This window comes from Cyprinodon variegatus, unplaced genomic scaffold, assembly GCF_000732505.1.
Source record: "Cyprinodon variegatus isolate N-32 unplaced genomic scaffold, C_variegatus-1.0 Scaffold4, whole genome shotgun sequence".
NCBI lineage: Eukaryota > Metazoa > Chordata > Actinopteri > Cyprinodontiformes > Cyprinodontidae > Cyprinodon > Cyprinodon variegatus.
In genome coordinates, this window is record NW_015150457.1 from 458,429 (window position 1) to 474,340 (window position 15,912).

General features: G+C 38.5%; 2 protein-coding genes and 2 non-coding genes across 6 annotated transcripts in view; 3 read left to right on the forward strand and 1 right to left on the reverse strand.

Annotated features, from left to right (window-relative positions):
- The first annotated feature begins 228 nt into the window (after positions 1-228).
- Positions 229-12,171, forward strand: dyrk1a (dual specificity tyrosine-(Y)-phosphorylation regulated kinase 1A). Of its 3 annotated transcripts, none has more exons than XM_015372797.1 (12): positions 229-996; positions 2,762-2,828; positions 4,224-4,420; positions 4,689-4,781; positions 5,101-5,289; positions 5,378-5,525; positions 5,610-5,896; positions 5,990-6,136; positions 6,233-6,373; positions 6,505-6,808; positions 7,139-7,263; positions 9,639-10,226. In XM_015372797.1, the coding sequence occupies exons 3-12, from the start codon at positions 4,301-4,303 to the stop codon at positions 10,224-10,226; spliced, it is 2,142 nt and encodes a 713-aa protein (XP_015228283.1). In that variant the 5' UTR covers positions 229-996; positions 2,762-2,828; positions 4,224-4,300. The 3 variants fall into 3 exon arrangements, with proteins under 3 accessions (XP_015228283.1, XP_015228301.1, XP_015228293.1); XM_015372807.1 differs by lacking the exon at positions 229-996 and adding an exon at positions 1,274-1,736; XM_015372815.1 differs by lacking the exon at positions 2,762-2,828 and having other exon boundaries at positions 9,639-12,171.
- Positions 12,172-13,586: 1,415 nt separating this feature from the next.
- Positions 13,587-13,658, forward strand: trnap-cgg. Its single transcript has one exon. It is a non-coding gene; the product is annotated as a tRNA-Pro (tRNA).
- A 221-nt stretch (positions 13,659-13,879) lies between these two features.
- trnap-agg lies at positions 13,880-13,951 on the reverse strand. The gene has a single exon. It is a non-coding gene; the product is annotated as a tRNA-Pro (tRNA).
- Positions 13,952-14,593: 642 nt separating this feature from the next.
- The window catches only part of LOC107083791 (52 kDa repressor of the inhibitor of the protein kinase-like), an 8,437-nt gene continuing 7,118 nt past the window's right edge, over positions 14,594-15,912 (forward strand). Inside the window, exon 1 of the mRNA XM_015373265.1 lies at positions 14,594-14,914. Within this exon, the coding sequence (XP_015228751.1) occupies positions 14,826-14,914 (89 nt within the window). The 5' untranslated portion in view covers positions 14,594-14,825. The remainder of the gene's footprint in view (positions 14,915-15,912) is intronic.

Here is a 15,912-nt window from a genome sequence, read left to right on the forward strand (position 1 = left end):
GGGGGGGGGTTGTATGTGTTTATGGCTCTAGACCCCGAATTTACAGTAATAGTATATTCTTTACCAGTATTATAAGCATGATTCTTCAAGATTCCATATTCCTGTATTACTCGGTGGGTTTGTGTGAGTGCTGTAACCCAGGCCAACTCAGAATTTATTCGTCATTGGTACATCCGGGTATTCAATTTTTTTTGATTGACAGTTGCCATGGCAACAAGCTAGAGCATCGCCATTTTGTCAGGAGGCTTTTTTTTCCCCCCCAGCTCAGTCTTTTTCAAATCTTCTCCCTTCCCGCCGGAATAATGCTGTCAGTGGATTTATGTTTCGGGTTTTCGGATATCGAAACACGTCTACTGAAATGGATTAAGAAGATCGAGAGGCCGACGTTTTAACAGAGTTGGAAATAATTAGGCGGCGCCGCTCTAACTCAGTTGTCCGTGTCTCTGGTCCACCGGGCCGGTTCACTGCGCAGGTTTGGACCGCGCGCCATTTTGTGAAAATTGACACAAAATTCCTGACCAAAAATTATAAGAGGACGAGGCTTCTGTTTAGCGCTAATGATGTTCTGGATATAACCGCGTTGTCACGCTCGTCGAAGACACCAGCACATTCACTGCAAAGGCTAAGTTAAATCAGAATTTGGCGAAACGTTTATTTAGCGGCAGCTAGAGTCGTTAGCTTCAGGCTAGTCGGTGCAAGTGGCTAACGTTAGCTGCGTTCATTTTGTCAGCTAGCGCTAGTTAGCATGTTGCTTGTCATCAGCTGATAAAAACATTTGATAAATTTGCATCGATTGTGGATATTGGTGTTCAAAGCTTTGGACATGGAGCGCTTGCTGGAAATGACTGACGAGTTCTTTTAAGATCTTTTTGTCGGCCAGAGGACAGGGGATTGGATTTACTTGCTAACCCGTACAGGGAGGGGAGAATCTCGAGCTGGATAAGTTTCCTCATCATACAGTTTATTGGACTTTAAATGAAGATCGTGCCATCAGAGGTGAGTAATTCTATGCTATTCACTGCATATTGTGCCTTTATTAGTTCTCTATTTTTTTATGTATATCCTCTATGAATGGTTAACGATGATGGACGCGGTAGTGAAGTTAAAAATGGTAGCTTTTTGGTGTGGCGGCTAGCTAACTATTCACGTATTGAGTTCTGCTTAACGTTTGTTTTCAGTCAGTAGGTCAAGGAATGGATTTTAATTTTGGAAGGGGGGGGGGCATTCCAGCTGACTGTGAATCATATGTCTGAGTTTGGATTGAGTGTCATGCTGGCACAGTTATTGCTAGCCCTGCTATATCAGACTGTCACTGTATGATTGAAGCTCTGTAGGCTTACCTCCCCCATTTTACGTGTTGTCATTAATAAACTGCGTTAACATCAGGGTGCATTTCGGATTTAACTGTTCTAATTGAGCTAACCTGGCTAATGGTCAGCGTTGACTTGTTGCCGAGCCAGCTGAATGGGCCCCACAGCCCCGCTGGCTGAACACAGCGTCACCAGCTAGCGTTGGGTTAGTGATGAGATATGCTCGTCTGTCCCGCAGTTTTCAGGGTAACGACGACAACGTTAGCTAGTTAGTCAGCTGGCTAACGGTAACGTGAGCTCGAATCCGTTTGTCATCTATTTGAAGATTTCGATTCTCCCACGAACGATAACTAGAGACAGGGGTGGAAAATTAACACTGAATATGCGTCCTAAATTCTAACCATGACGAGATCTATCCAGTCGTCTGTAAGTATAGAGCCATTCGGTATTCGTCTATTTACATTGGGCTTTTTTCTTATTGTTTGGTTAAGTTACATTTGATTCAGCTTTGAAATCGATCTATCGGTTGGGCGTGAGAAGATGACACACAGGCGTGTTACTGAAATATCTACCCATCTCTTTATACCATATTTTAGCTTTAAAATTTTAAGCTAACCATCGTTATATTTAAACATAAATGGGCCCTTAGATGCCATAATGACTAGAGCCAGGGTAGGAACTGTTCATATTTTAGTACTGAACATTGAGGATGAGCAGGCATTTAGAAGAAACTATAAAGCTACAAGTGTGTTTTTCAAAATGTATCTATTTTTTTAAATTATAGTTTGATTTTCTCCAGCTGGACTTTTAGATAGATGTTTACATTAAATTAAAACCATCTATCTATTTTATCTCAGTAAAAGCTGGTTTGTTTAAAACAAAACTGTAAATCACAGTTTTTTTTTTTTGTTGTTTTGTTTTTTTTTTAGCTCTCACTAATTTTGCAATTGCCCGTATTACAACCCCATTGTATATATAGCTGCTCCACCTGGGTTATGGCTAACAACTGTCTATTTTAAAAGACTATTTCGTGTCATAAATAGAAGATTTTAAATAGCATATGGACTGAGAGGAGAGCAAATCCCCTTTAAGGCCCACAGCAGTAATAATTCTTATTTCACTGTTCAGGACTTTGGACAGTGAAATAAGCAAATTTGTTTTTAACAGTATTACACAGGCTTCATGTCTAGTTGTCTGGGTTTTTTTTTCCAAGTCTGTTTTACATTCAATATTTTGTGTGAACCACAAGAAGTTCACTTTAAGTAAGATTTTTGCTTCTTAAAAAAGCTATACACTTTGACTGAATTCTGGCATCCCAACATACTTCTAAAAGTTTCTGGGATTTCCTTTTCTTTCGATACTTTGTCTCTGTTTGTCAACCAAAATTTAACTTGAGTACAATTAGATGATATATGATAACAAATTTATTATTGTGTTTTTATTCTTTATAGTGGTTTGTGGTTTGCTGCTGGACTCTTCTCCCAGGATGATATGAAATTTTACAGAAGATGCATCCAGGTTAGCTGATTATATGTCAAGCCGTAGCCCATTGGTGGGGGTATAGTTTACTTTTCATCTCTTCCTTTCCCCCATATATTGCTGCTTTAAGTTTGGAATCGGGTCTAACTCTGTTTAATCGAAAAGTTTCTCTTATATAAGAGGATGTTTTTGTTTTGTATTTTCTGTTTTCCAAATAGCACCACGATTGAATGTTAACTCCTCTTAGGATATCAGTGTTTATATTTTCTTAAACTGCTTAAATTGAAGTTATTTTTAAAATAAAGATATTTATTTCTGATTTGGATCCATATATCTTAACTATGAAATTTAGTTAGTTCTTAGATACGTCTCTGTTCTGTGGACCATCATCTCACAGTTCCTCTTCTTTCTGTCAGTCGAGATATATATATATATATTTTTTTTTTTTTCTTCTTTGGATTTCAAAAGCTGGGTCAGCTTTCTAACACTCTTAGATGGAGTGCATGTTTTGGGCTGTGCAGCTATTTTGCTGTCAGGCTCTTGTGTTGAAAGCAACGTCTAAGTGTGCCAAAGTTCAATTTTATTTCTTGTTTATTTCTTGTTTTCTCATTGGAAAATGGGAGCAGCTCTGCCCTGGCAACAAAAGTAGGCTATTTGCATACTGCGTTGTGATTGGTCTGTGCATTGATGGGCTTGCCAAATCACGCTGTATCTCTGTGGTGATAGGCTATGCTAATTAGGTGCTGTTGCTGGGATTCTGAATAGTGGTTACTGTGTAGCATTGGTGAACTGTGTTGTCTGGTGAGAGATGCTGATAGCTGAACATGCTATTTAACAATTTTTTGATTCCTTCTGGCTTAAAATGAAGAATGATTCACTGTACAGTGTGGAGATGCTGTATTTTCACCCCTTCTCCCTGCTAAACCTGCTATTTTTCTCCCTTTTCCTCAGAAAGGTTGATTTATTGCTGTTGTCTTTTTGTTTCTCATCCTCAAATGTTATTTTCATATTATATTATAGTGATCATATTTAATAAACCATGCTGTCTCTTAAAATGACATTTATTTTGACAACATATTTTTGCTATACTTAACATAATTTAGTTTGTTTGTTTTTTTTATACTGGACTATATTTATTTACCAATGCTTTTGTGCTTTTATTTAACCATTCTTTATATACAATGATAAATTTATCAATTCCATGTTTATAAAGAAATTGCATGTTTTAGTCTCGGCTACATTAAGTAAGATAACATTTTGTTTATGTTTTGTTAATACAGTAAAATACAATCTTTAACTTTTTAATGTATGTACTAAATATCTGATGTAATTAAATGTCCATTTGATTCATATCTAGATAATTCTCCTGTCCTTTCCTGTGGATTAGTAAATAATGTTAAAAGTGTCTATGCAACTTCTGTTAATTTATCTCAGGAGGAGAGACTTAAGCATGCAAACCTTCGTCCGTCCGGCTTGCGCCCTCTTTTTCTTTACACACTGCTGGTCTTCAGATGGCTGCTCCAATGCCCCATACGCACCAGCAGTACAGTGACCGCCACCAGCCAAGCACTGACCAATCTGTTACGGTCTTACCGTACAGCGACCAGACACCACAGCTCACTGCCAATCAGGTATCCTAACCCCATCCTGCTGCACTCCTTGGATTTAAATCACTTAAAAGGATCGTCATACTTACTGTAACATGCAACACTGCTTCCCCTTTCTCCTCTGTCACTAGGCAAAAGTAGCTGCTTATTAAATATTTCCTTCAATTATGTCATGTTATGCTTAATATTTATTTTTGTTTTTTACTCAATCATATGTAAATTAAGTTTTTACCTGTAGAATTGTGTTGCTCCTTGTGGTAATGAGGTTTTATTTTTACTTTTTTCACTCCAGAGGCACATGCCCCAGTGCTTTCGTGACCCAACTTCAGCTCCCCTGAGGAAGCTCTCCATTGACCTTATCAAAACATACAAACACATCAATGAGGTTAGTATGCAACTTTTAATTTTAATTTATCCATTCTTTAAGTTTTCCTTATTAAATATATAAAATATAAGCTGAAATGAAATATATCTCAGCTTATTTTCAGTGAAAATCTAAGCAGAGACAGTTTCTAAACCTTATTTGCTAGCCCTCAGTGCATAAACAGACTGGTTGATTAAAAAAAACAAACTTTCTGACTAAACTGTATTGTAAATAAATATTAAATGTTAAATAAAATCTTGGGTTGACGGTTATGTCATATTTTCTCTTTTACTAAACCGTTGCATGGTTATATATATATTTTTTTTTTGTGGATTCACAGGTGTATTATGCAAAAAAGAAGCGGCGACACCAACAGGGTCAGGGCGAGGACTCCAGTCACAAAAAGGAGAGGAAAGTATTTAACGATGGCTATGACGATGATAACTATGACTACATCGTCAAGAATGGGGAGAAGTGGATGGACCGTTATGAGATTGATTCCTTGATAGGAAAAGGATCATTCGGACAGGTTTGTTTACATTCTTGTGAAACAATTTTGCTTTGAAAAAAAATACTTTTTGAAGAAATTTTAATTTGAGCTGAAAATTGGCCCTCAGGTTGTGAAAGCATACGACAGAGTAGAGCAAGAATGGGTCGCTATTAAGATCATCAAGAACAAGAAGGCTTTCCTTAACCAAGCCCAAATAGAAGTGCGACTCCTGGAGCTGATGAACAAACATGATACCGAGATGAAATACTACATTGGTAATCAACTCTCAGAACAGTATTTCCTCTCTGACAAAACAGTTTTCTTTTGGTTTACTAACATTACAATCTGATTTGCTGCAGTTCACCTAAAGCGACACTTCATGTTTCGAAACCACCTCTGCCTCGTCTTCGAGATGCTTTCATACAACCTATACGACCTTCTCCGAAATACCAACTTCCGCGGAGTTTCTCTCAATCTCACCCGGAAGTTTGCCCAGCAGCTATGCACGGCACTACTCTTCCTGGCCACGCCTGAGCTCAGCATTATCCACTGTGACCTGAAGCCAGAGAACATTCTCCTCTGTAACCCTAAGAGGAGTGCCATCAAAATAGTGGACTTTGGCAGCTCATGCCAACTGGGACAAAGGGTGCGAAGCTGCTAGCCGTCTAATAAATGAGTGCTGTATGGACGTGGCCGAGAGAAAAGGTCTCATCTGTTTTCTTCCACCTTTTATGCGCAGATATACCAGTATATCCAGAGTCGCTTCTACCGTTCCCCAGAGGTGCTTCTGGGAATGCCCTATGACCTGGCAATCGATATGTGGTCCTTGGGGTGTATCTTGGTAGAAATGCATACTGGAGAACCTCTCTTTAGCGGAGCAAATGAGGTAAACTATTATATAGATTATCCTGATATGTGCTGGTCTAAGATGTATTCCTTTAAACAGGATTAGGAAATCTTATTAATATTTCTTTCCTGCCAGGTTGACCAGATGAACAAAATAGTTGAGGTTCTTGGCATCCCACCTAATCACATAATGGACCTAGCCCCAAAAGCCAGGAAGTTCTTTGAGAAGCTTTCGGATGGGACATGGAGTGTTAAGAAGACCAAAGATGGCAAAAGGGTAAGGCCAGTTTTCTTCTAATGCTGAAACGCTGATAATTCATTTTCGAAACTAAAGATGGGTTTTGATATTTGGAATTGATTTTATCTTATTTTAGTTTTTTAAATTTCTGTCTTTCTTTTTTTTAACAGTATAAGCCTCCAGCTTCACGGAAGCTCCACTCCATCCTCGGTGTGGAAACAGGGGGTCCAGGTGGCCGGCGGGCGGGAGAGTCTGGCCATGCCGTTGCTGACTACTTGAAATTCAAGGACCTGATCCTACGAATGTTGGATTATGACCCCAAGAGTCGTATCCAACCCTACTATGCCCTGCAGCACAGCTTCTTTAAGAAGACTGCGGATGAGGGGACCAATACAAGCAGCAGTGTGTCAACAAGTCCCGCGTTAGAGCAGTCCCAGTCTTCAGGAACCACCTCCAGCACCTCCTCTAGTTCAGGTAGTGGTCAGCGGAAGTTTTTTTTTGTGCCTTATACAGCTTTCTGATTTTTCTTTAAGTTTGACCTCTTCTTTAATTTCAAATTAGAAGTGGTACCTTAAAATAAACAAGATTATCGAAATATTTTTTTCCCCCCCAATTGAATCAGTGTTCCTTAAAAATCAGAACCACTTCTTTATCAGGCTTGTATGTTTTAGGGTTTAACATGTTGATCCAGTAGCTAATGTTAAGTATTTTTTGCTTACATAAGTATAACAATGTAGCCCAAGAAAGCTTAACCTGATGGAAGTTGATGAATATGTCCTTGTGACACGTTTTTCTACCACCTAGGAGGATCATCTGGAACTAGTACCAGTGGCAGAGCAAGGTCAGACCCTACCCATCACCACTTGCACAGTGGAGGACACTTTGGCACGACCATGCCTGCCATGGATGGTGACAGCCTCTGTCCACAGGTCAGTAAGTCACTTGGAATGATATTTCATTTTAACCTGCTACATAATATTTCTTGAAAAAACAAAGGAAGGAATTATGTTCTATTGATGTTGAACGTTCGACCAATATACCACTTTAAAGTTAGTTTCTCCGATGTTGCTATCTTGGAATTATGAGCTTTGGTTTAATGAGTCATCCTATATTCCTAATGTAAACTTAACTTGGTATGTATTAAAGAAATGAGCACAAATAAGATTCTCCACCCTAACACAATAAATAATGTCTTATTTTGGATGAATAAAATTAAATAAAAAAACAACGAGGTGTAGAAATAGAGGTATATTTTTAGATGGAATATGGCATGACATCACACACCATGTCTCATTTGTGGTTCTATGGTTTCTAACATGTTCGTCCATCTAAACAGCTGCCAGTCAAGGCTTAGCCCCTTAACATGGCAGCAACATGGTTGAGGGCCCCTTGGGTTGAAACCAGAGCTACTGTCATTGTGGTGTAATTGCGTTACTAACTAAGCAGTCTGCTAGTACCTTTGACTGAGAACATGCACAATTTGATGCTAATGGTGAAACACTTCAGTAATGCCATAATTACTCTGTTATTCTAACAATAAAAAAATTCCAACTAAGAAGTTCTCCAGTTCGCAGCATTATAAAGTTAAACGTTGCTTACTCACTAGATGTGTCTTCCAAGAGGCGATACTGTATTTATCCTGGGCTGATATCAACATCCTATATTTATTTCCTTAAGGTGGCTTGAGTTTTTTCAGGCGGGGAGGGGATGGGGTTGCATTTTTTTTTTCTTCATTGTGTGACCGTGATTTTAATGCATCTCTGGTTTGTGGATGTTACACTGAAGTAGAGAAGTAATGTCAGCACTATGATCGTTTTTTCATGGTGTTCAAAGACTAGGGAAATTATATCAGTAAATGTTGGTTACTGGCCATAACTGCAGAATTAATGTCAGATATTGATATTAACCCAAGTTTTCATTTTGGTGTATCCCTAGACTTTGTTAAATTAAAACATGCATCTTGGGCTTCAATTAAAATCTGCTGGAAAATCGGGAGCTTCAGAGTGGATTTTTTTTGTTTGTTTGTCTTATAATGCAGATTTAAAACCATAGAAGGCCCACAAGAGCTCACTGTCTTTTATGTGTTTTTCTGTTGGCCCTCTTTGTTTGTTGATTTCAATACTGGATCAGTGCTAGTATTAGCCTGACCTGCTAGTAGCACTCCTGTCTCTATTCCGCCAAATGGTGTGAATCCAACAATCATGGCTGCTGCTAACTCTACTTCCACATGAAAATGCATACACACAAGTCAAATCGTAGTGTGATCCTCAGTGAGCAAAAAAATAGGTCTGAATGAGCTCTTTGTATAGTATTTTCGCTCCTAAAACTGATATAACATGAATTTAAAGATAATTTCAGAAGGATTGTATAAGTAAAGCCCAGAAGAGCTTACGCTCTATGTGTAGAGAGTACCTAGTTATGATTCTACAGAAAAATATACATTTGCTTGTTAGGAGACTAAATTTGTTTAAGTTATGTATACCTAATAGGATAACTTTTTTTTCTCCCAAAAGTCTTATATATATTGTAAAATGAATTTGTTTCCCAGTTAACAGGTAGTTCTAATGTTTGCCATGTAAAAACAGAACAAAGAAAACAGGCATTACATGGTTGTTGCAAATCTTGCCATGTAGTTTCATACATCATAACTTTTTGTAGTTTTAGAATATTTTTTGACACTCAAATGTTTTTATATATATATAAGTGTTGCTGGATCCACAGAAGGTTATTTGCAAAACAAACCCCTGCTTCATTAACACTAATGCAAAGATCAAAACATTACTTTATAAAACAATACAAAGAATGTTCTACGTGACTTCCCATCTGACCAGTGGTTGATCTGATTTATACCCATGTCGTTTAAACAATCCTAGGCTTATAAATTCATTTTTTCCCTTGTAGTTAAGTGTTCTATTGTATTATAGAAATAAATGATCCTTAGGTCCTTAGACAATACTTAAAAACACAAATGAGTGGCAAATCGTTGGCTTGAAACAGCATTACAGTCTATTCCCATCGCTTTAGTTTCCTATTCCAGTTTGGACCAGTTGATTCTAATGTTTGACATATAAGGATCCCAGATAGAATCAAAAATAATCTTTAACAATTTTTAGTGTTGGTAGACACGACTTTTTTGAGAAATAAACGTAAATTTCCTTCTGCACGCTATGAAAATGGTATAGAAAAAATGTAATTACAGGATGTCAAAGCAGGTGCAGCTAATTATGTGGTTGAATCCTATAAAGTCATAAAAGTTGGTTCACCTGTTCAGTTCTGACTCCTGTCTTTTACTTGGCATTCACAGGCAAGACAGCCTTACCCACCTCCACTGGTGTGGGGAGGCGGCGTTGGACCGGAGTCGGTCACTGGAGAAACCCACCCAGTTCAGGAGACCACCTTCCACGTTCCCCCTCAACACCCCAAGGCCCTGCATCCCCACTCCCATTTTCATCATCACCATGGGCAGATGATGGCGACGCGTCCGCGCCCACGCCACTACACCTCCCCGACACATAGCTCTTCAACGCAGGACTCCATGGAGGTGGTTCATGGCCATCTGTCCATGACCTCCCTGTCTTCCTCTGCCTCCTCTTCCTCAACATCATCCTCTTCCACTGGGAACCATGGGAACCAGGCCTACCAGCTCCGCCACTTGCCCGCCGGAGCCCTGGACTTTGGTCAGAACGGTGGGCTGAGCATGGGGCTAGGTGCCTTCTCGAACCCACGACAGGAGACTGGCATGGCAGCGCACCCTGCATTCTCCATGGGCACGAACACAGGGCCTGGCCATTACCTAGCGGAAGGCCACCTCGGCATGAGGCAGGGCATGGACCGGGAGGAGTCTCCAATGACTGGAGTATGTGTGCAGCAGAGTTCTATGGCCAGCTCGTGACTGCACTGACATTTGGCTGTGTGTTCCCCCTGTGCGTCATTTTTAAGGTGGTGTTTTTTACTACAAGGTGTGTTGAGAACAAAAGCTGCTCACGTCAGAAGGGAGATATCACTGAACCGCTACAACAGAGAAAAAACCTTTGTTAAAAGTATATATGTAATTTTTATCAGTTTTTTCTTTTGCAATCATTAGGCACAAAATAATACTGCGGAATAACCATAGTGAGATTGAGACATCCATCTTACCATTTCACCAATTTCATGTAACCACAAAGTAATCACCATATGGTATTATGTGGCAAAATCTTCTAAATGAGCATTTCAGGAGCAAAGATGGAGGCTGTTTCGCAGCTAGCTGTTGGTGAGGAAATGCTTGGCGTCTTTAGGTTCAAACTGTGGAGCGCCTGACATTACTGTTCCACCGTCAGTAATTATTTTTGCCCTTTTTTTTTTTTATTTCTTTTTTTTTTTTTGCTACTCAAAATGAAATTCACATAAAAGCTGCTTGTAAATCCTGTAGCTTGACAACGAGGGGAATTTTTTTTGCGGTGATATTTCTTGTTGGTCGGTTTTGTGTGACTCTGTTAAAGGGGAGCACATAGCGGTGGAGTCCCTACGCATGTGCTGGCCTGGTGACAAGGAAGATTCCCCGCGGGGTGGAACTGACACCAGCCGGGGTTAAAGGAGGAGGGAGGCACCACCTCCTCATGCCCAGCGGCCCTGTTGCCCCGCAGGATGCAACTGGGGGCCCAGCACAGGCGAGAGCAGCGATGGGCACGGGAGACGGAAGGATCCGGCCCGGTGAAAGGAAGACAGTCAGTGGCTGGTTCTAGATAACCCTTTGGCCTTATGACTCATGGACTTGGAATGAAAATGGAGCTGGACATTATCATTTGAATTAAGATGGCTTTCTCTATTTTTTATTTTTTTTCCTCTCTAGACAGCCCTTAATTCTGTAAGGAAATTAAACCAACTTAGAAAAGGTAAATAAGAATGGTAATCTGAGGCCTTTCTCAAAGATTTCGTCTTCAGCAGGGGCCCCACATAACAGGGTCTTATTGTACACAACAACCTCCTAAACATTACTTCCTTAAAATTCACTGGTTAAGGATTTTGCAGTGGAAAGAACTTTCTATTCCAGAGTCTACCTTTTTTTTTTGTTTTCTTTTGTTTTTTTTTTTTTATGCCCCACCCTCTTTTTTGCATGTAGTCCCTCATCAGAAACCACCTGCACAAGTCTCTCCATCCAAAACATGGAAACTGAAGAAAAAAATGATTTAAGTGACTGCCTTTTTTTCTCCTCAAATTATGCTGTGAATTTTACAAGGATTTATTTTCCCTTTGGATATGTTTTTATACCAAAGCAGTTGTTTTATAGCATATAGGTGTCTGTAACCAATAATGTAGCAGTTCACCACTTTGACGCAAAAGTTTATTGAGATCTTATTTTAACGTCAACACAAACAGCTGCAATATATTACTTTTAGCAAAACTGGAGACCATCGTTGAGACCGTTGGCTATTGTGTATTCTGGCCAGATTTGTTTGCAACCTTTACCAAAACTTGTTTTTTCCATAATAATTGGTAGATTATTTTGGGAGTCTTTTAAAAACTTTGGTATGTTAGAGAACTTGGTAGTTACTCTGCAGGCTACAGAGTAGCAAGATAGAAGCTGATGGTTTAAAAAGAAAAAAAAGGAGACTAATGCGTTCTATTTCTGTGTTGTTGTTTTTTTTTCTTTTACCCCTTCCCCGTCATCATACTATTTCAAAGGGTGTTGCTGCCTTTCATACATCATTTGGTCAACTTAGCTAGTTTCTGCCGTATAGCAAGACTTTGTCATTGTCTTGCCAGGGTAAGGGTATTTGTGGTAAACCAGTTTGTGTTGAATGGTATAGTTCTGATTTGGTTGGACAAATCCCCATGATTGTCCTTTTCAAAGGGGGGAAAAAAAGGTGTCTTGTCAGCCCAACCATAACAGTGCTTTTCTAAGCAGACATGCATGTCCTCAACATTAATCAATGACCAGAAATATTTTTTTTTTTTATATCAGGGATTTTAAAGTGCTTTCTTTGTTCTGTTGTTGATTTTTACCACTTTTATGAAATTTGAAAAATAAAAACTAACATAAAAAAAAACTGCCCACTGTCACCTTGCCAATTAAGGGCAGGTCACAGGTCATGCTGTTGTCATTTTCTAAGAGAAACCATCCTTTTAGAAGTCATGCTTGGTATTTCCACGAACACAAATGTAAAGCTACCTATATTGAAGATTGGGGTTTGATCTGGATGTCAAGGTTAATTGCAGATTTGCAATCATTTTTTTCATACCCCACTGAATTTGAGACATTTAGATCTTTGTCAGTGGTTTTTATTACTGGCATTCATACTGGTACTAAACATTCCAAAAATAAAGACTGAAAAAGAAAAAAATTGACTGCAGTGACTCGTAAGTGTGCGCCTATTTCAGATCATGCTGATTGACCTCTTATTTAGAGCAGTTGTCATGAAATGCAGCCCCTTTTTAATAGTTGAAATAGAATTTATGTATATATTTATATTTTTTTAATAAAGGAAGTATAGAACTCACTACCTTGCTCCTGCTGGTATGTTGATTATGTTTGTCAATTTGGTGACCATTCAGTGGGCAGGAACTCCTGTTTTCTTAGTGGCAAAACCTTGCCTTTTGGCAAAGGTACTTGACTACATCAGGACAACACTATGAGGTAGGGTTTGAATCAAACAGGGAAAGCTAGATCTTCAAACCTTAATAATTTTCACAGGGTATATTGTAAGTGCATGTACATCACAAACCTTACTTTTTGGTTATATGAGAAGCACATGGTTGAAAAAAATGGTTCCATCGTTCAAAAGCCTGTTGAGTTTGTGAATTACACACAAACAGATAATTGTTGACATATCTAAACACCCAACCGAAGTTGAAATCCTTTTTTTTTTCTTTAACTTGGATTTAGCATTATTTTCCCCATCTTATTTTTATTTTATTTCACTCTTTTTCACTTTTTTGTACATGCAACATGCACTATAGAATCGAACAGCATGGGGGAAAGGATAAGTCCATGTATCCACAGATTGTAAGATCTAGTCAAGACTTTGCTGTGTTTATGACAATGCCCTTTGTATTATATTAAGACAGTCTTATGTATGATATATAAAAGAAGTTAATTGAATTACTTTGTGTCATCATTGTTTTTCTTTCTATTTTTACACCACTGCTGCAGTGAATAATCTTCCATCCGTGCACACGACAAACAACACCCAACATTAATACATAACAGTGCTGTCTCGTATCGGTATATATAGTTGATTTTCTATTGAGATGGCGTAGTGTAACTCCTCGTGGCTCGTTGGTCTAGGGGTATGATTCTCGCTTCGGGTGCGAGAGGTCCCGGGTTCAAATCCCGGACGAGCCCTGTTTTCTTCTGGCGATTCTTCAATATGTGGAAGTAATATTTATCTTTAAAGCAAAAACTGTAGATAACTTCTGCAAATAGCAGCGTATTTAAAATTTTGTCATTTAAAATATATTGTTCCCTTTTTATTTAGTTCATGACACAGCAGCAGTAGGAGCCCATACAAAGGAAACTTTGTAAGTAAGTTTTAAAGAAGCGGAGGAAGATCGGACAGCAAAAGAGGGCTCGTCCGGGATTTGAACCCGGGACCTCTCGCACCCTAAGCGAGAATCATACCCCTAGACCAACGAGCCGGTGCACAACGGGAACTGAGGTGTGATATTGAATCGACAACTAAGTATGACATCTGGGAAAACCGGGGACTGGATCATATGGTGTAGAAAATGTTATAGAACTTCTTACGCGTGATGCGTCCACCACACACAACTCGACGTTAAAAACAGACATTACGAGTTGCTCCACTGCGTAAAAGAACACACAGCATATAAACGTTAGGATCTGTGGTCAGACTTTAACTTTAAGACAAGCAAAAGTGCTTTCTTTGCACTTTGTTTTTTGTTGTTTTCACCGTCTTTATTTTATATTTAAACAATAAATATATCTTATGGTAGTATGTTATCACCTCAATAAATTTAAATGAAGGTTTACTATGTTTTAAAACCATAATCGATTTAATGATGGTTTACAAGGAAGGTTTTTTGAATAACATGGAACTCACGACATTGCAGTCGCACAAACGTAGGTGTTTGATCTCTGCTACTATCAGTGGCCGTTTGATGGCAGCAGAGTGTCATGAGACGTGAAGGTTACCTACGTCAGAAAGACCGAAGAAGAAATATTTAGTCGATATTTCATTGGTTTGTCTGATAATTTGATTGACCAATAGCTGGGCGGGGGATTTTACATGCTCCAATTACGTTCATCGTGGGCGGGCCATAGTGTTGCATACTGAGATAGCAAATTACAAATATAACCGTCGTATTTTAGCGCTATTACGGAGATGTTAATGCGCCCTGTATTTGTTGTTTATATGTGGTTTATGAGATAAGATCAATGTCCCTCTTTGATAGAAGATCCACTCTGTAAACCTGCCTTTTTAAAGAACTATTACGGTATAAAACGACTTTAGTCAGCGAGGTTAGCTAAGCTAACGGCACAGACTTAAGCATGCCAAATTTTTGCGCGGCTCCAAACTGTACACGGAAGAGTACTCAGTCAGATTTGGCTTTTTTTAGGTTTCCACGGGACCCTGAGAGGTAAGGTAGCATAAAATACCCAACTTACAATAACGATAATAAAGTCTTTTAAAAAAAGCACACATTAAAATGTACAAGAGCTCTTTGTTAATGTTGGGTTTATGTTCATGTTTAAATACAAACTGGCTTTTTTTGCAGTTAATAGCTTGTAAAAAAATGTAAAAGTTAGGAAATTATGACAGTTTTACACTATTATACTTTCCTCTCCAACTACTTCCGTCAGCTTTGGAGTATCTTTGAAGTAGAATTAGACAGACTTTATTGTTATTTTGTATACACAGAGTGTATTGTCCAACGAAATCTGGTTGCATACAGCTTACAACTGTGAATGAGCAGTTTACAATAGTGAAATGAACATTACTTATTTTAAAGTAAAGCAGCGATTAGTAATAAACACAGATTAAAAGAAAAGGAAAAGACTTTCATAGGGAAAAGAAAAGTTTAGTGCAAAATAAATAGTGCAGAATGCAGTAGAATATTGAGTTGTGTTCTATTTAAAGGAATATATGTTTTTTTTTAAGTGACAGTTGTCTGTTTTTTTGGATATTCATCTTAAAGTCACATTTATAGTACAATTCTTAGTAGTTTAAAGAGGATGCTTGTGTAGCTGAATAGAACAAAATATTAAAGAAATGTAAAAAAAGAATTGGTTCCCAGTATTTGTATTTATTTAATACATTGTGCTGTTTAAAAAGTGACAACCGAGAAGAATCTTTAAAGTGCAGAATACCACAAAGCATAAGATGTGTGGACTTAAACGTTAAAAAAATATTTTTAACAAGAAACATTCATAATAAAATGGCCTAATATTTTTTTAAACAAGAAAAGAGATTGTAGAAAACACATTCAACTCCTCTAAAAGTATAGATTTATTTTTAAGAGCCTCAGTCTTTTGGGAACTTATCTTAAGTGTCTGTGTGTCCAGCAGATGGTCATCCCTTTAGCTATGGGCGAATCACTGAAATCCACTTTCACGTCACAGTCCACACGTCCGTAGG

Bases quoted from the DNA above. Each gene is read 5' to 3' on its own strand.
- dyrk1a (XM_015372815.1), top strand. From the start codon at position 4,301: ATGGCTGCTCCAATGCCCCATACGCACCAGCAGTACAGTGACCGCCAC. The intron at 4,421-4,688 runs GTATCCTAACCC...TTTTCACTCCAG, and splicing joins CACAGCTCACTGCCAATCAG to AGGCACATGCCCCAGTGCTT. The intron at 4,782-5,100 runs GTTAGTATGCAA...GTGGATTCACAG, and splicing joins CATACAAACACATCAATGAG to GTGTATTATGCAAAAAAGAA.